We start from the raw sequence: 19,733 nt of genomic DNA, 5'->3' as shown, positions 1-19,733 counted from the left end.
AACATCTCATGACACAAGAACTAGGGGTCACCAAATGAAATTAATAGGCAGCAGGTTTCAAACAAACAAAAGGAAGTATTTCTTCACACAATGCACAGTCAACCTGTGGAACTCCTTGCCAGAGGATGTTGTGAAAGCTAAGATTATAACAGGGTTCAAAAAAGAACTAGATAAATTCATGGAGGATAGCTCCATCAATGGCTAATGGACAGGGATGGTGTCCCTAGCCTCTGTTTGCCAGAAGCTGGGAATGGGCAACAGGGGGATGGATCATTGATGATTGCCTGTTCATTCCCTCTGAAGTACCTGGCATTGGCCAGTCGGAAGACAGGATACTGGGCTAGATGGACCTTTGGTCTGACCCAGTATGGCCGTTCTTATGTTCAATTGGCCATGAGAGAGCAATGATCGATGCATTGCGACACCATTGCCCCTGGCAGCCTGCATACATGAGTCACACGAGGAGGACTCCTCCTTAGGGAGTCGTGTCTCCTTCAGTTTCTCTGAAGTGGCAGTGAAAGCTCATGCCCCTTCGCGGGCATCTCTGCTTTTGTTTAATGTGGTTTCACATGCTTCAAGGGCTTTCTCTCTTTTGATCTTAACTTTCCAGTTCTGACCTGCACCCTTCCTCACTGACTTCTTTCTCTACATGCCATTTCTCTCATATTCTTCACCCTGCCAGATACAGCTGCTAGCTAAGGGTCATGCTGGCACAGTAGGGAAGACCTCTTGCCACTGGCCCATGTGACGATTGGTTCATTGCTGGGAATGCGGGGAGCGTTGGACATGAAAAGATGCCATCTTTTGACAGATTATACCAATCTCCCATCAACTTGATTCTGGGACCCTGCACCAAGGTATAGAGACTGCTCCATAAGCTTCACACCACATTAGAGGCACCTGTGATTAAGAGCTTAGTTTACTTGAGGGAAAGGAATATTAGTTTTTTTATGGTCAGTACATTTTTTTTTAAACATATTAAAAAGGGAGTTGCAATTGTAAAGTTTTCCCAGTATGTTTGGGTTTTCTGGCAGCCTAGTTTCAGTGAAGGAAAGAGAATGAGCAAGATCAAGCCTTTATTTGGGGCTGACTGGTGCTTTTATAGAAGCAGTTTTTGTGCAACCTGCCCCAATGAAGTCTACTTCCGATGTGACCCTCAAGCACACTGGCCCTGAAAGCCTGAAGCTTGCCACATTTTGGGAATTTAACACCTGGCATCCAGGCATAACAGCTGTCCCAGCATTTCTTGTAATAATTGGCAGCAATACCTGGGAGAAAGTCTCTAGCTTAGGTCTGGCTGAGCTGGTGCAGTCTACGACTTCTTCCCAGCCTGGACAGGAAGTCACAAGCATCATAGTTACAGCAATTAAACCCCTCCTCCTAACTCATCCCACAATGCAGTGTTTTGTAATTGGTAAGCACCCACAAGCCCTGCTTCTGTGGGACGACACCGGAAGATGATTGCGTTCAGAATCTCTGAATGCACTGGTTCCGCGGTTGTAAAGTGTATGGGGATGTGCTAGCTGCACTGTTGCAAGGATAAGAGATGGAATCAGTTCATGCAATCCAGTGTCCCAGCAACAGTTTCCTTGCTGAGTGTAGGAAAGGCAATTGTGTCCCTGCCCTCATCACTGTGCTGGACTTGCTTCATAAGCAATGTTCGACGTTGCCTTCCACACTTTCCCAAGCAGTAAGTCAGCCCCCAGAAAGGTGAGCTGCTCAAAGCGCGACACTCTCTGTTATCGCTCAATATATTGCAAAGATTAAAGAGAACTGTTGCCAACAATTGGCTCAGATCAGTTAGTATTAGTCTCTCATTGGTGGGATAAATTCTCTTTGGCTATGCACCCAGTCAAAAAAATCAGAGTGTGTGTGTCTTTTCAGATTCCCCAAACTTACCAGAATCGAGCTCTGGTGAATCTTAAGGAGAAAATTCCAAAGCCAAGGGCCTTCCATCAGAAATGGCTTGCAGCTTGCCCCCTCGAGTTCAGCCTTGAAGACAACCTCTTGGTGGGATGTAGCTGCTGCTGCTGTGGTGGGGCATAGAGTGAGGGGGCCACTGAGAGTTTTGTAGATAATAAACACCTTGAATCACACCCCAAAATGGACACGTTGCTAGTGCAGAATATGGAGCAAAGGAGCTGGATTCGTCATGCTGGGCTGCCCTGTTTAAGAGGTGAATAGCTATTTTTTGTACTAATTCAAGATTCCACATGCTGAAGTATAGTCTTGAGAGTGTAACTGGCTTCATTGTTAAATGATTTTATTTTTGCTTTTAAATTGCATAGGCGCAAGTGGTATATACTGTGCTTTGAACGTCTATACGGAGATAAAAGACCTGCAGCGTGGCTGTGACTGGCTCAGGGCAGCTGACTTGGGCTCATGGGATTCAAGCTGCAGGGCTAAAAATTGCTATGTCGATGTTTGGGCTCAGGCTGAAGCTCATGATAATGAAGGCTCCTGACTCTATAGCTACAGGGAGACAAGAAACAATCCCAACAACATTTTAAAATGGTCTTAGAATAGTTTTTCTATAACATCTATGGCATAGGCAGAATCAAAGCTGGCAGGATGTAAAGGTTTTATTACCATTCAGCTGAGATGATCTGCATTCCTCACAAGTGGCATAGCCAGAAGTGAGTTAGGTGAACATTCCAACTGTGCTAATAAAATCTTTATACTGCAACATCAAGTGTAATCTTTTAAAAACGTCGAAGGTTTGAAACAAGTTGATGAAGCAGAGCTGTAGGGCAGTGAACATTTGGAATGGTTCTCCTTTATGAAGTGTCTAACCAGACTGAAAAAAAGGGCTTGGTTTACAAAATTTAAACTTCTCATGCTCTTAATCCAGTGCTTAATTTGTAATGAAAGAGGTGCTGGAACTCAAGCAATTTTTTTACTTTCATAACTGATGTGGCAAGCCCAGAGGTGCCGGAGCTATGAACTGCCAAGCCTAGCGGTGACGGGGCTCAGCCCTGGCAAGCCATGGCGCAAATTAAGCACTGTCTTAATCCTTCCTAAATGCTAGTGCAGAGGGCAGTTTTTAACAAAATTACTCTAAAACCCAAAAGTCGGATTGCCTGGTTCAATATCACAGACTCCTGTAATGAGGTATTGCTAATCTACATTTCCTTTTAAAAAGAAATTCTAGCCATGTTCTTGATGAAGAGCCTTCAGAGTATAGATTGCTGGGGCTGAAAGTGGCACAATTGGTATGGTTTTTAAAACTGTAGCTATTTGTTCATAATCCCTCTTGTCTGCCCCACCTATCAATCTTCACATCCCCTTGCACTGGTAGATTCTTCAGCCTCTGAAGGGGTGACTAGGCAGTGGTACACTTTCTGCTAGCCCCCTGATTGCAATGGGTCCAGTGCTACAAGGTGCTGCGTGCCCTTGAAACCCATGGTGCTCAGCACCTTGCAGGATCACGACCTACACTGGCAACAGCAATGCTGCCACCCCAGTGGGTTAAAAAAAAAAAAAAGACCAAAGACACATGAAAAAAGATGAGAAATTAGCAACCCAGGATTCCCTGGGTGTCCCATTACAATGGTAGTAATGGCACCCTAGCCTTATATTAGTGCCTTCAACCTCTTGAGTTTATTTAACCCAGGATCTAGTTATTACTTCAGATGCAGGAACCACTTTCATGTTATCTGAACTATATATTTATTATTTTCTTTAGGCTCCTGCTTGTTTACCTGATCAATACTAACTGAGGCCCTGTGATATGACACGGTGAAAGCAGTAAATCAAGCGGCAGTTGTAGCAATACAGCATGCAGCTTAACCACACTTTTGGACCGAAATGACACTTTGGTTAAAAAAACAGAATGATACAGAATTAACAGCACATGTAAAATGGATTCAAAACTGGCTAACTGGTAGGTTGCAAAATGTAATTGTAAATGGAATTCTCATCAAGCTGGAGATTTAATATTTTTACCAATGACTTAGAAGCAAATATAAAATGATCACTGAAATCCTGGGATGCATAAAGTTTGCAGCTGACAAAGACTGGGGGAGTGATAAATAATGAAGAGGACAGATCACTGATGCAGAGCAATCTGGATCACTTGGTAAGCTGGGCACAAGCAAATAATATGTGTTTTAATTCAGCTAAATGTAAATGTACACATCTAGGAACAAAGAATGTAGGCCATCTTTATGGGATGGGGGAACCTGTAAAAGAATTGGGGGTCATGGTGGATAATCAGCTGAACATGAGTTCCTGGGACGCTGTGGCCAAAAAGGCTAATAGGATCCTGGGATGCATAAAGGGGAATTTTGAGTAGGAGCAGAGAGGTTATTTCACCTCTGTATTTGGCACTGGTGTGACCGCTGCAGGAATACCATGTGCAGTTCTGGTGCCCACAAGTCAAGAAGGATGTTGATAAATTGGAGAGAGTTCAAAGAACAGCCATGAGTGTGATTATAGGATTAGAAAACATGCCTTGTAGTGATAGACTCAAGGAGCTCCATCTTGTTAGGTTCACAAAGAGAAGGTTAAGGAGTAACTTGGTTGCAGTCTGTAAGTACCTATGTGACAGAGCAGGGAGTGGGGAGGATTGACCTGGGGATGTCGCAGGGGAGTTTTACTGGGGCTGTCTGCATTGGGGGATGGGATAGCACTGGGTGACTTCACTTGAGGGATAATACCTGAGCCAGGAGGGGGGTTGCAGCCAGGTGACACCTTTGCCCGGAAAACTGGACAAAGGCTGGGGGAGGAGCCAGGGGAAGGCTGGGTGAGACTGCTGGAGGGGGTTTTTCAGTTTAGAGCTGGCTTGGAAAATGGAGGGGAGCCCAGACGGGGCTCTGGCCTCCCTGGGCTCCCCCGCAAAATGAACCTAACTGAGGGGGTCCTGTTGTCTGTACCTGCAAGACCTGTCTTGGACTGTGTTCCTGTGGTCTAAATAAACCCTGTTTTACTGGCTGGCTAAAAGTCATGGTAAATCGCAGAAAGCCAAGGGTGCAGGGCCTTGTCTCCCCCAAACTCTGTAACAACCTACATGGGGAACAAATATTTGATTGTGGGATCTTCAATCTAGCAGACAAAGGTATAATATGATCCAGTGGCAGGAAGTTGAAGCTAGACATATTTAGACTGGAAATAAGATGTGAGGGTAATTACCCACTGGGACAATTTACCGAGGGTCATGGTGGATTCTCCATCACTGGCAATTTTAAAATCAAGATTGGATTTTGTTTTGAAAGATCTGCTGTAGTTCAAAAGGAATTACCTGAGGGAAGTTCTATGGCCTGCTTTGCACTGGGGGTCAGACTAGAATAGGGTGACCAAATGAGAGACGTGAAATATTGGGATGTGGGGGGGGGGGAGGGGTGCGGAGCAACAACAACAACAACAAGAGCCAGCAGTGGAGGAAAAAAAAAAAAAAAAACCAAGAGCCGCCGGAGCATAGGAAAAATTGGTGGGGGCTGAGCACCCACCAGCAGCTCCATGCCCTACCTCCCCCTGCACCAGCTCGCCTCCACTCCGACTCCTGCCACGTCCTGCTTCTCCCCCTTCCTCCAGCACTTGCGCTGCCATACAGCTGATTAGCGCAAGCCTGGGAGGGAGGCAGGGGGGAGGAGGAAGAAGAATGCAGCGTGCTTGGGGAAGAGGTGGGGATTTGGGGAGGGATCCAAGGGGCAGTGAGGGGGCAGGGCAAGGGTGGGAATTTGGGGAGGGATCCAATGGGGGAAGGAGGAGGCTGAGTTGGGGCGGGGGTGTGTGAGCCCCCTCCACCTGTGCGCCGGAGGGCAAAATATCGGGACAATTCACGTCCCAACCAAACATCAGTCGGGACGCGGGACAAACAAGTAAATATCGGGACAGTCCCTATAAAATCGGGACGTCTGGTCACCCCAGACTAGAAGATGATCACAATGGTCCCTTTTGGACTTGTAATCTATGAACTTCATTGTTTAGGCTCGCAGGGTGTTGGTTTATGTGTTGTACCTTTTCACCTCCTCAACATGTTTGAGTTATTTTGGACTCTCAGTCATTGCAAGTAAATAAAATTCCATTTGTTTTCACCAAAAGAAGGAAATTGAAGGCTGGGAAACCCCCTCATTTGCTAAACGTTATTTGCTGCCAATTGTGGCTTTGCTAGGGAAACTCATGTTTGGGCAAGATGTGTAACGTTGAAAGACCCTTCCCACTAAGAAACCGGCACAACTTTTTGCTTGTGCCAGTTGATTACCAAATGGCTGATATGGAAAACTGTTTTACAGATTGTGGGTTATCAATGAACGTGTCAAGATAATCCAGATCAGTTCAGTATGGAAAAATTTAGATGGACAACCAGAAGTATTTCCCCTCTCTCTCTAAGAATTGAACTTTAATCTGTAAATGTAATATAATCTTTTTGTATTTTAATGTTGAAATGATATTTACATAACAGAAATGGGAAATGTAGGGCAGTGAGTGGGTGGTTAAGCAATGGATGATTTATGAAAGAATTTGTGGGTATAGCAAATATGGTGAATTAATCCAAAATTATATAGTTGCAGCTTGTGGCTAACTTTTATTTATTTGTAGATGACAAAATTATAATGTATGTGGTTTGATCCTTAATTATATATATTTACTAATCAATCTAATGATAAGTTGGGAAGTCCCGAACCTGCAAAGCAAACCATGAGGGTTGACTAATATTTCAAAAGAAAAGATACATCTGATATCTTTGAATGTTCATATTGAGTGTCAGAGAAGGAATTGATGACAACTGAGCATTAAGAGGATTTGGCTTGACTTTTTTTGTTTTATGGTAGTTTCCCTAGAAATTGGGAAGGAGTTTTCCAGCTAATGTCAAGTTTAGTGTGAAAGTGCTTTCGGATCCCCTTTCAGCAAGCCTTATACTGGCAGAACGCCTATTGGCATTGCCTAGACCAGAGGTGGGCAAACTACTGCCCGCGGGCCACATCTGGCCCACGGGACCATTCTGCCCGGCCCTTGAGCTCCCGGCCAGGGAGGCTAGCCCCCGGCCCCTCCCCTGCAGCCACGCCGCCGCGCGGGCAGCACTCTGGGTGGCAGGGCTGCGAGCTCCTGCCGAGCAGCGCAGGAGTGTGTCTGGCTCCAGCCAGGAGGTGCGGCTGCCAGATATGCTGCTCTGAGCGGCATGGTAGGGGGACCAGGGCCAGGGGGGTGGATGGGGTGGGGAATCCCGGGGGGGCAGGCAGAGGACAGGGAGCAGGGGGCGGTTGGATGGGTCAGAGGTTCTGGGGGGTGGATGGGGGACGGGGGGGTTGGATAAGTGTGGGAGTCCTGGGGGGCCTGTCAGGGGGCAGGGGTGTGGATAGGGGTCAGGGGACAGGGAACAGGGGGGTTGGATAGGTGTGGGGTCCTGGGGGGGCCTATCAAGGGGCGGGGGTGTGGATGGGGTAAGAGCAGTCAGGGGACTGGGAGCAGGGGGCTTGGATGGGGGTGAGGTCCTGGGGGCGGTTAGGGGCAAGGGGTCCTGGGAAAGTGGCAGTTAGAGGACAAGGAGCAGGGGCGGGTTAGATGGGTCGGGAGTTCTGAGGGGGGCAGGAAGTGGGAGGGGTCAGATAGGGGGCAGGGGCCAGGCTGTTTGAGGAGGCACAGCGTTCCCTACCTGGCCCTCCATACAGTTTTGCAACCCCAATGTGGCCCACGAGACAAAAAGTTTGACCACCCCTGGCCTAGACTAAGGAGTGCTAAGCACATTATTTTTCTCCTTCAGAGTGGGGGATCCCCTCCTGGTTACCCCCTAGTTTGCCGCGGGGGGCAAGATTTGCCCTCTCCCAGCAAAAAATGCTGCCAGATCTGCCCCAGACACACACAACAGATTCCCCATGGATCCAAAATAATACTGGGGCATCTGCAGCAGACCACAATGACACTTTCTTGGGGCTCCCAGAACTATGGGTGACCTTTGTTACCCCTCTGCCCAGGCTAGCTTGTCTCTCCAGTCCGTCAGCCACCCCAGACAAACTTCTCAGGAATTTACCAGCCTTTACTTTGCCTTGCAGGTAACACTTGGTGCACCCTGGTATCTGAGCCCCCTTTGACGAGCTTGGCTGCCTGTGGTATCCCGCCCTTTTCACTGGACACTCTCAGTAATTACCAAGTCAGCTGCCTTCAGAGAAACAGCGTACACACCAGCTTACTTAATTCATACTTATGATAAAAGAAAGAGAAGTTTATGAACAAAGATAGAGATTCAATTGATACTGAGTAAAGATAACAGAAACAGAGATGGTAACAAATAAAACAAAAGTATAACATGTTTCTGTGAGACTGAACATAACTTTAGCAGGCTAAAAACTGTGTCCAAATTAAAGCATCTAAGGCATTCTTCCAGCGTCACCAACCACATCGCCAGAATCCAGGTTTCATGGATATGAAAAGTGCAGTCCTTTTTGCTCCTTCAGTGATGCACCACTAAGGGGTTTCCTTTCCTCCTTCTTATAGTCCAGACAACCTTTGTAGTGTACCTCCAGATGAAGTTCTTCTCCCCTGCTATTTGTTCTTTAGTGTGTTGAGGTCATAGTGTCTTTCTCATTCTCCTGTTAACTTGTTTTTCCTGTTGAGTTAGTATGCAAGGGAAGCTTGCTTTGTGTTGATTTACACAATGCTGGATTTACATCTGACACCTAGGCAGACAGGTAAATCAACATTCCTTTGTCACTTGTTTATCTACCCTACCTGGTTACATAGTTTAAACATAGTTAAATAGTTTAATACATACATACAGCTTCTTGAATAATGCCTGTACATACATCTTGCAAAGCTTATGCTGACCACCCCGATATAAGCTTTCATTTGACATCCTACATTACATTCTTTATCAATAAATACTGTAACAGCAATGTGTTAAGTGTAGTGCGTTTATCAGGCTTGATAGCAGTTGCTATTACATGACAGTGAACTTTTTTGCCAGTTGGCATTGCGGGATTCTTAGGCCTGGTCTACACTACGGGTTTAGGTCGACTTTAGCAGCGTTAAACCGAATTAAGCCTGGACACGTCCACACAACGAAGCCCTTTCTTTCGACTTAAAGGGTCCTTTAAACAGGTTTCTTTACACCACCTCCGACGAGGGGATTAGCGATAAAACCGGCCTTTGTGGGTCGGAATTGGGGTAGTGTGGACGGAATTCGACTTTATTGGCCTCCGGGAGCTATCCCACAGTGCTTCATTGTGACCGCTCTGGACAGCACTCTCAACTCAGATGCACTGACCAGGTAGACAGGAAAAGACCCGCGAATGTTTGAATTTCATTTCCTGTTTGCCCAGCGTGGAGAGCACAGGTGACCACGCAGAGCTCATCAGCACAGGTAACCGTGATGGAGTCCCAGGATCGCGAAAGAGCTCCAGCATGGACCGAACGGGAGGTACGAGATCTGCTCGCCATATGGGGAGATGAAGCAGTGATAGCTGAACTCCGTAGCAGTAAAAGAAATGGAAAAGTATTAGAAAAGATCTCCAAGGCCATGAAGGACCGAGGCCATAACAGGGACACACAGCAGTGCCGCGTGAAAATTAAGGAGCTACGGCAAGCTTACCACAAAGCCAGAGAAGCAAACGGAAGCCGCAAACTTGCCGCTACTACGCGGAGCTGCATGCGATCCTAGGGGGTGCAGCCACCACTACCCCAACCGTGTGCTATGACTCTCTCACTGGAGAAACACGCAGGGAAGACGCAAAAAGAAGAACAGGAGTACTTGTGGCACCTTAGAGACTAACAAATTTATTAGAGCATAAGCTTTCGTGGACTACAGCCCACTTCTTTGGATGCAATTGGCAGAAAATAGTATATTACGACTGGTAGCCATCATCATCGAAACAGTAGCATGTCTGCCCAGGTGGCCATGATTGACAGCCACTCCAGTACGATGATGATGGATACCAGTCACAATATACCATCTCCTGGCAAGGGGCTGGTGCAATGCAGCCCTACGGCTGCCAGCCCCATGACTATCACTCATGCTACACCGTCTACCGCCAAAAGGCAGTTAGCAGCTGCTGCTGTGTAGCAATGCAGTCCCACGTCTGCCGGCACCCAGAGGACATATGGTGACGGTGAGCTCAGCTGAGCTGAGCGGGCTCCATGCTTGCCGTGGTATGTTGTCTGCACAGGTAACCCAGGTAAAAAGGCGCAAATTTATTGTCTGCCGTTGCTGTGACGAGGGGGGAGGGGCCCGACGACATGTACCCAGAACCGCCCGCGACACTGTTTTGCATCATCCGGGCATTGGGATCTCAACCCAGAATTAAAAGAAAAGGCGCGAAAGGCGCTTCTCGGCTCTATGAGCTGTGGCGCAAACGTAGTATCTGACGGACTAGGGGAAGGAGGGAGGGCGGGCCGAGTGACGACATGGCGTACAGGTACAGGTACAGGGAATTAAAATCAAGAAAGGTGGCTGTGCATCAGGGAGAAACACAAACAACTGTCACACAGAATGGTCCCCCCCCCAAAGATTAAACTGAAAACCCTGGGCTTAGCAGGCCGTTGATTTGACGAAGGGAGGGGGAAGCAAATGAATACAGAGCAAATCTATTTTTTACATCTTAAGACGACGGTGCAGCGTGACTGATAGCCCTCGGCATCTTTCTGGGTGCTTGGCAGCAAATACGGGGTGGTGTATGACGATGGTCTTCAGGCCTATTGCACAATCGGCTGCTCAGGGAAGACTCTGCTAACGTACGATGACCCGACTTGTAATAGGACGGCTAACAGTCGTAATACACCATTTACTGCCAAAAGGCAAGCCCCACGGCTGCCAGCACCCAGATCGCCGATGAAGGCTACCAGTCTACTGCACCGTCTACCGCCAAAAGGCAGTTAGCAGCTGCTGCTGTGTAGCAATGCAGTCCCACGTCTGCCGGCACCCAGAGGACATATGGTGACGGTGAGCTCAGCTGAGCTGAGCGGGCTCCATGTTGTCTGCACAGGTAACCCAGGTAACCCAGGTAAAAAGGCGCGAATCTATTGTCTGCCGTTGCTGTGACGGGGGAGGGAGGGGCCTGACGACATGTACCCAGAGCCGCCCGCGACACTGTTTTGCATCATCCGGGCATTGGGATCTCAACCCAGAATTCCAAGGGGCGGCGGAGACTGCGGGAACTGTGGGATAGCTGTGGGATAGCTACCCATAGTGCAATGCTCCGGAAGTCGACGCTAGCCTTGTACTGTGGACGCGGTCCGCCGACTAGAGCACCTAGAGCATTTTATGTGGGGACACACACAATCGGCTGTATACAACCGATTTCAATAAAACCGGCTTCTATAAATTCGAACTAATTTCGTAGTGTAGACATACCCTAAGTGTCACACAAAGCCCTCTGCATGGGGACTGTGGGGCCCAAATTCTAAAAGGGATTTAGATGCCTAGCACCCACTGAAATAATTGAGAGGTAGGTGTCTCAATCCCTTTGAAAATCTGGGCTTGAGCCTCCACATTGGTTCTGCCACTTCCTCCTTCCCTGCCCCGTCTATGCTCCCTACTAATAGAGCTGCAGCACTGCCAACCATTCTCCCTCGCTGCGGCTGCCCCTTAGGCCAGTGCTCCAGAAAAGAGAAGTCTTGAGCTAGATACATAAATTTTGTTTCTGGGGGGCTGGGGGAAGGAAGATGTGCATCCCACCACCCTACTTTGTAGCACACCCAGTTTCCACCACCTCTCTCCATGCAGACCCTGGACATTATATGTATATACAGCCCGTACTGTGTGTGTGTGTTAAGGTTACTATGGGAGCATTAACTCTCACTTCCTGATGTTTGTATATTTAAATGAATGACATGAGTGGCGTTTGGCATTTTTACTGTGTGTGTTTGTTTAAAGAAAAAAGAAATAATTGTTTCACTTTGTAATGTTATTTAAATTGCCATTGCAGGCTTTGCAGTGAAGTGGTCCCAGCTGCTGCTATTGTTTGGCCAGAGAGTTTTCTGCAGTGTTGTTATCAAAGGGGCGGCACATCACTTCCCATTGTTGTCCTTATTTATTATGATTTGTGTTAGTGTAGCATCTTGGAGCTCTAGTCATCGACGTGCTTGGCACTGTGCAAACAGAACAAAAAGATAATCTCTGCCTCAAATCCTTCCGTAGGGAAAAGATAAAAACCCCAACACTTTAACGTAGAATTTGTAGAAAATTGTGGGCTTTAGTAAAATAGCAAAGAGAGCCTAAAATCATGGGATGTGCAGTTCTTGTGCCCATCATTTTCTTTTATTTTCTTTGCTTCTGGAAGAATGAGTATGTGAACATATCTCAAAAATACAATTTTCCCTCATGCGTGTAGTAGAAGCCCCTCATCCTGGTTGGCTGCTAAAGAAAGTGGGGCAGTTCTCCCTGCTCTGAGGTCACATGGCCTCTGTCCTGCAATGAATTCCACAAGAGTAAATCTTTGGGCCTTGTGAATCCTCTTGGAGGTTCATGTATTGTAGGTGCATGTTTTATCTCTGCATTTCTAAGGTGCCCTTCACAGTAACACTTAGTCAAGAACATTGCAGCCTGCTGTTCACATTTTAGCAGGTGTTCACTGACCATGCACATCAATTATTTAATTGTTTATAATTGTATAAACTTTATCATAAAAATGGTTTCTCCCAAACTTACCAGGCTTGACTGAACTGCATACGAGCCACATACCTACTAGGATGTATTTGTTCTGAGCTTTTCGAGTTAATGGTGAGAAAAGACTCTTGCATTTCTCAGCTTAGAAAACATTGTTTTCGTTCTCCCATCAATGAAAATACAACCAAAGGATTTTTACTTAAAGAGGAAAAAAATCTTTTGTCTGATATGAATTATCTCCACACAGGAGAAATGTTCAGCAAGTTCTGTGCAAAGGCAAATGGGTGGTTTAACAATTAACATGGAACTCTGTATGATATCTTATTTATACAAGTATCTAATAAATAATGGTGTATTATGGTCATCTAGGAAATTGGGAAATAACCTTGAAGTTAACCAAGGGCTGGGGTCTGGGTTTTTTTGTTTTGTTTTTTTGTCTGGGGAGAGAGGAAAGATTTCTCTCTGGAACCTTTCACCAGTACAAATTTCAGAGAAGAAAATCAGGCAGATAAAAAAGCAGGCCAATCTGGGTGAAGTTCCTTGTTGCGCATTTCATGTCGGCTTATATGATTTTTGCTCAGATGTACAGTGACTCCTTTCATGGAAATCCATAATTATCTTTTCAAGAGGAAGGATAGGGTGAGTATTTACTTTCCATTGATTTAGCTATAATGACAGCGTTACAATCACCTTTTTATTTTCACTTAAAGGGAGGGGGGAGGCAGTCGAGGTTGGGGGATGTGAAAGCCTTCCCCTCAGCCAATCCCCATGCTGCACTGATGTCCACCCACCTACACATCCAATCCCTCGTCTGGCTTCTTTGAAAGCCAGTGCCTTCCCTCTGTTCTCTGCACTGAAGCTCAGTTCGCTCCTTGACGCATTTTTCAGAAAAGTCGTCATGGATCACTGAACTGCTATTGTGATGTCTGAGATGGAGGCCATTCTCTCCTCCAGTGACTCAAAATGTTATTTTGCTCTTAAAAGAAAAAAAAATCCCTTATATACATGGTACCTTTCCATTCAGAGTAATTTATGCTGACTTTAGTGATAAGGTTGTACTGCTTTCTTGCTCTTAGCTTGCCCTTGTGCTGGCTCTGCAGGGCTGAGTGTGAGAGCTGGATGGCATTTGTCCTTGTGGGTTATCAGTAAAATTGTTTACTAAGTTCCAGTGAGTTACAGCTGTGCAAACCCAAAGAAGGCCATTAGCTTCCACACCGTGTTGCTAAGACCATAACTTGAAGACAATAGGGCTGCTGCCAGAAGTAGCTGAGGGCACAAGTTTGTCCTGCAAAACCTTTATTCCTGATGATGCCTGAGCAGCCAAAAACCCAGCTTGACTCCCAGAGCCCAGGCTGAGTTTCTAAGGTTGGTGGTATGCAAAAACATCTAATTATAACTGAATACACCTGAGTCAGCAAGGAAAGTAGGGGACAGGGCTGGCACAGTGGGGAGAGGGCCTGTGGGGGAGCAAGGGAAGGTGGGGGGGCAGGGCTGGCACAGCTGGGGAAGGGGCCATGGGGGAGCAAGAGGAGAGCAAAGCTAGCATGGCAGGGGAAGGGGCCATGGAAGAGCTGGGTGCACTGGAGGGCAAGGCTGGCACAGCAGGAGGGGATGGCCAAGGGGAAGCGAGAGGCAGTGGGGGGAAGGATGGCACAGTGGGGAGAGGGGCAACAAGAGTAGTGGAGGGCAGGGCTGGCACAGTGAGGGAGGAGCAGTGCGGGGCAAGGCTGGCATTGAAGGGAGAGGGATCAAGGGAAAGTAGGGTGGTGCTGAGGGCTAGGCTGGCACAGAGGGGGGAGGGACTGGGAGAGTGGGGGCAGCGATGAAACTGGGGAGAGGGACTGTGGGAGAGCGGGGGGCACTGATGGCACAGCAAGGAGAGGGGCAGTGGGAGGCAGGGCTGACACAGCAGGGAGGGGTCAGTGGGGGCAGAGCTGGCATGGTGGGGGGCTGACACAGCAGGGAGGGGTCAGTGGGGGCAGAGCTGGCATGGTGGGGGGCTGACACAGCAGGGAGGGGTCAGTGGGGGCAGAGCTGGCATGGTGGGGGGCTGACACAGCAGGGAGGGGTCAGTGGGGGCAGAGCTGGCATGGTGGGGGGCTGACACAGCAGGGAGGGGTCAGTGGGGGCATAGCTGGCATGGTGGGGGGCTGACACAGCAGGGAGGGGCAGTGGGGGCAGAGCTGGCATGGTGGGGGGCTGACACAGCAGGGAGGGGGCAGTGGGGGCAGAGCTGGCATGGTGGGGGGCTGACACAGCAGGGAGGGGGCAGTGGGGGCAGAGCTGGCATGGTGGGGGGCTGACACAGCAGGGAGGGGGCAGTGGGGACAGAGCTGGCATGGTGGGGGGCTGACACAGCAGGGAGGGGGCAGTGGGGGCAGAGCTGGCATGGTGGGGGGCTGACACAGCAGGGAGGGGGCAGTGGGGGCAGAGCTGGCATGGTGGGGGGCTGACACAGCAGGGAGGGGGCAGTGGGGACAGAGCTGGCATGGTGGGGGGCTGACACAGCAGGGAGGGGGCAGTGGGGGCAGAGCTGGCATGGTGGGGGGCTGACACAGCAGGGAGGGGGCAGTGGGGACAGAGCTGGCATGGTGGGGGGCTGACACAGCAGGGAGGGGGCAGTGGGGACAGAGCTGGCATGGTGGGGGGCTGACACAGCAGGGAGGGGGCAGTGGGGGCATAGCTGGCATGGTAGGGGCTGGCACTGCGGGGGGAGGCATTGTGGGGGCTGGCAAGGCGGGCAGGGCCGCGCACGTTGCAGCAGCCGGGGTCTCCCCACCCGCCTGCTGGCCCTACCCACCCACTATTCAGTCCAGTTCCGCATTCCCTCCCCTAGCTCCGGGTCCCGCCGTTTGCGTCTTTCTCTAGCCCTAACCAATGGTAGCTCGCATCACACGTGAACGCGCGGTATCAGCCAATCACCGCTTTACAAGCCCACGTGGTTTTCCCTGTGCTGTACTGAGCCCGGAGCCCGTCTTTGGCCAGGCTCAGTTGGGGGCGCAGTGAGGCCCCGCCCCTGTCTCTGCGTGACGTCACTTCTAGTCAATGAGGTACAGTGTCAGTGTAGTCCCTGTAATCCTTCTGCCGCGTGTTCGCTAGCTCCGACCTCTGCCGTGGGCGAGACCAAGAGTCTTGGTGTCTTTAGCCAGGCAGGGGAAGGCCGCTGGGCACAGAGCCTTTCGAATCGCACAGGCCTTTTTGAGCTCGCGGTGAATTTGGCGGAAGGATACAGTATTACCGGATCTCATTTTGTTACGCGCTAGAAGGCGGGCGCTATATAAGCGGGGAGCGCGGGACGCGCCCTCTCATTGTCTATCTGTCTAGGGCGCTGTGCGGTGTGTGCGTGGGCGCAGCTGGGACCCACTCGACCCGGCCAGCCACTCCGCCGCCGCCATGGCTTGGTAAGGGCGGCAGGGCCAACATCGGCCAGTGCAGCGGGCGCAGCAACAGCAGCGGCGTCCTCGGCCCATCCCCGGCGTCTGCAACCATGGCGTGAGTACCGGGCTGGGGGCAGGGCCCCGGTCCCCCACCGGGAATGATCTGGCCGAGGGGGGAAGGGGATTAGGGAGCTGAGAAGGCCTCCCCCATGTTGACGAATGGTTTCTCCCCGGTCGGAGGGTGGGGGCTGAGAATGGTGTAGTCCGTAGTGAGGGAGTTGGTCTGCCGCGGGGGGGGGGCAACTACGGTCCTCTCGTGACGTTCTGAACGTTCCTTTGCGCGTTTCCATCCCCTGTTGGGGGGGAGGGGGAATTCCTGTGACCCTCTTAGCCCAGGGAGAAACCATTCCCCCCAGACAGGGCAGGAGCGGTCCATCCTGGAGATGGGGGGGGGGGGGGGGCGGCACATGGGTCTGGAGCCTTGTGCGCTGTCTCGTCTCCTCTCCACCTCGAGCCCAGGGTCCCCAGGACTCTGCTCTCGGGCGGAATCCTATGGCTGCAATCGCTCGTTCAGCCCCTCGCCCGACTTCCCCGCTATTTTGTTATCCCCGATTGGGTTTCCAGGCGACAGCCCATGTTATCCTTAAATGTCCGCTTTCTAGCTCTGCGGTCAGCGTTTTCCTTCCCTGGCCACTGGCTGGGACTCCAAGCAATTTAATGCCTCTGCTCCTGCGGATTCTGGGCAGGCAGTAATCTGTTAGATGCCAGCTGCTGTCGGAGGAGCCCCTGTGGAAACGTGGCAGGATACACAAAATGGCTGCCTATTTATAGGGTGGGGAGAGAGGCACGCGGGCAGGAACATGAAATGGCTGCAGCTTGGCATAGCCGCCAGAGCCCTGCTATGCATGAGTCACAGCAGAATGGTGGGTGTGGCTGTAGCAGTAGATATGACCATATTTGGTCATGAGGAAACTTGAGTGGCCCTTTTGTTAAGACTTAACGAGCACCATCTTAGTAGTTGCCAGATGGCATTGTTGTGGGGATAGGATTCTGAGATGGGCAGGAAGGGGTCAAAATGCAAAGAATGTGTCCGACAGGAAAAGTGAAATCCTGAAAAGGGGGACAACCCTAATCTGTTTAGTGTTCCATAACATGGTTTTGATAGTGGAATTTTTTTGTTTTATTGAAATTAACATTTCTACACTGGTAGAGAACATTCAGTATTTAAGTCAAATCAAACACGAATGGCTGCATCCGCTATATAATAAATCATCTTTTATCTTTGCTCCAGGTTTTTCAAAGCACCTCACAGCAGCATTGCTGTAATTGACAAAGACACCTACTCATCTACACTCTTTGACAAAAAAGCATTAAAACTTGACCAAGATGAGCCTCTTGAACAACGAGATGCCATTGGGGGGTTTACTGTCCCCCTTCAACCAGTCGTCTTTGGTGGCTGAGGAAAGCCTAGGACTTCTAGATGACTACCTGGAGGTGGCCAGGCCCCTCTGTTCGCATGGGTTCTCCAGCGACAAGGCTAAGGCAGTCTCCTCCAATTGGTTGGCTGTGGATAGTTTGGGCAAAAACACAGATAACAGCCAGGGTAAGGCATTACTTTATTCACACAGGAAATATATCAGCTTGGATCATTTTAGACTAGTGTTCCCATCAAGTGTCCTATCAGGAAGGGTATTTGCATATCACTTAACAGTCTGCCATTGTAATTAACCAGTGAGCTCTTTTAAGTGGATGAAATAGCTGTGTCAGTTTAGAATCGAGCATCTTCCTCCATGTTTCACATATAGTTCAGAAGCCTATTCTTTGGGGAAGGGTCCCACAAGATGTGGGAATGTTGCTGTCATTTGCTTTCACTTATGTCTTGGAAGTCTCTCCCCAAACACTTCAATCCTATGTGGAGATTGGAGGAGCCAGAGAGAAATGTAATGTCATAGGTAACTATCAGGGTTACTTTGTCCTGTATAGTAGAGCTCTGCAACACATCCCAGACAAATGACAAGTATCAGGTGGGAAAACAATCAGATCCTCTTGGAGTCAGGTTGGTGCAGCATCTTGGTCCTGCCAGAAACCTCATTCCACAGTACAGTGAGTGTGCATGCCAAAGAGTCTCACATGCTAGTGGGTGGCAGGAGCAGAGCCATGAAGCTGCTGATTCATGCAGTCACTGCTGTGCCAACCCAAGAGGCAGATAAAGGAGACCTGATCCCTTGGGCATGAAGCAGCGGCGGTGCTGGATTGGGGTTAGGTCAGAAAACCAATTTGACCCTCTCAGGGTTAGGTGGGCTTGGGTCCAGTCTGGGTCAGACCTAAAAATTAGGCCTGAGCAGGCATCTACTGTGCAGAATGTTATCTGCTGCAAGTACTAGATTTGTCAAATTGGCATATGAAAAAGTTTAGCAACAAGGGAATGGATGAAGGAAAAAATACGCAAAATATTTTGCATCCAGAGTTGTTCCAGAAGGCTTGAGTTGATTATGTGTGAGACTGTTGAACTTTTATGGTAACTAAGTTTCCCTGCATTGCAGAGGATGCCTTCTCAGGCATGGATTGGATGGTGGAGAAGATGGATCTGAAGGAATTTGACTTTGATGCCCTGTTAGGAATGGATGACTTGGAAGCCACCGTCTCTCCAGATGAACTCATGGCCACGTTGGAAGACACGTGTGATCTATTAGACCCCTCTACCCAGGAAATTCACGACAAAGAACCTCCACTGATAACTGACCCAATTATCAATCACCCTGAATCTCCAATTGGAGTAGATCAGGTGGCCTCACTCACCCTCCTTCTGTCTCTTCCCCTCCCCCCAGGGTCCCTGACTTCCACTCCAGACCATTCTTTTAGTTTAGATCTAGGCAGTGAAGTTGATGTACTGGAGGGAGACAGAAAGCCAGAAGCCACCACATTTGTGGTGGTGTTCCCCAAATTGGAGAAAGAGGAGGAAGCCCACTCAGATGATAGTGGAATATGCATGAGCCCGGAGTCTTATCTAGGGACCCCCCAACACAGTCCAACCACCTCTGTAGAATCTCTCACTGACAGCCAATTTGCCACAGACCCCATTTGTGATTCTGTGCGGCCCAAACCATATGATCATCCTGCCGAGAAGGTAGTGTCAGCAAAGGTGAAGGGAGAAAAAAGAGCCGATAAGAAACTGAAGAAGATGGAGCAGAATAAGACAGCTGCCACACGTTATCGGCAGAAGAAGAGGGCAGAACAGGAGGCCCTGTCTGGGGAGTGCCGGGAGCTAGAGCAGAAGAATGAGGCACTGAAGGAGAAGGCAGATTCCCTGAGCAAAGAAATCCAGTATTTGAAAGATTTGATCGAAGAGGTCCGCAAGGCCAAGGGCAAAAGAACTAAAGTCCCTGAATAGGGTAGTCAGAGTAGAAGTTTTATGTGCATGTACATAAGAGCTTGATGCTAAAAATGGTGTATTACTGCCTAATAAATTATTTAATAGTAAGTTGGCTTTTGTGTGTTTGGAGGGAGGGAGGGGTGCATTTGAAAGACCAGACCAATTTTTCTCATTACAGTCCCTGGCGGTCTTTATAACCAAGAGTTTGGTAGTCTATTGGACTCCACTAGCTAATGGCATGGAGATACTATACAGTATACAGAGCTGCTACTGATGTAGAATTCAGGGAATACAAGCAAACTGGGATAGGGGTTTGGAGGGGAGGACAAGTGGCTTCTAATTTAGAAGACCTGGAATGCTGTCACTTTCCAAATGCACTTCACTGCTGGGTGCTGTTTTCAGGCTTTGGCCTTTAATCTACTTGATTGATTCATTTACCTGTGAC

At 49.1% G+C, this 19,733-nt stretch overlaps 1 protein-coding gene across 1 annotated transcript; it reads left to right on the top strand.

The window, feature by feature from the left end:
- Positions 1 to 15,836: 15,836 nt before the first annotated feature.
- ATF4 (activating transcription factor 4) lies at positions 15,837 to 19,396 on the top strand. Its single transcript, XM_054031206.1, has 3 exons — positions 15,837 to 16,030; positions 17,207 to 17,518; positions 18,459 to 19,396. Exons 2-3 carry the CDS (start codon positions 17,302 to 17,304, stop codon positions 19,304 to 19,306), a joined length of 1,065 nt encoding a protein of 354 aa, XP_053887181.1. The 5' UTR covers positions 15,837 to 16,030; positions 17,207 to 17,301; the 3' UTR covers positions 19,307 to 19,396.
- Positions 19,397 to 19,733: the final 337 nt, after the last annotated feature.

The sequence above is a fragment of the Malaclemys terrapin genome, chromosome 1, assembly GCF_027887155.1.
Source record: "Malaclemys terrapin pileata isolate rMalTer1 chromosome 1, rMalTer1.hap1, whole genome shotgun sequence".
Lineage (NCBI taxonomy): Eukaryota > Metazoa > Chordata > Testudines > Emydidae > Malaclemys > Malaclemys terrapin.
This window is presented reverse-complemented; position numbering and strand designations above follow the sequence as displayed.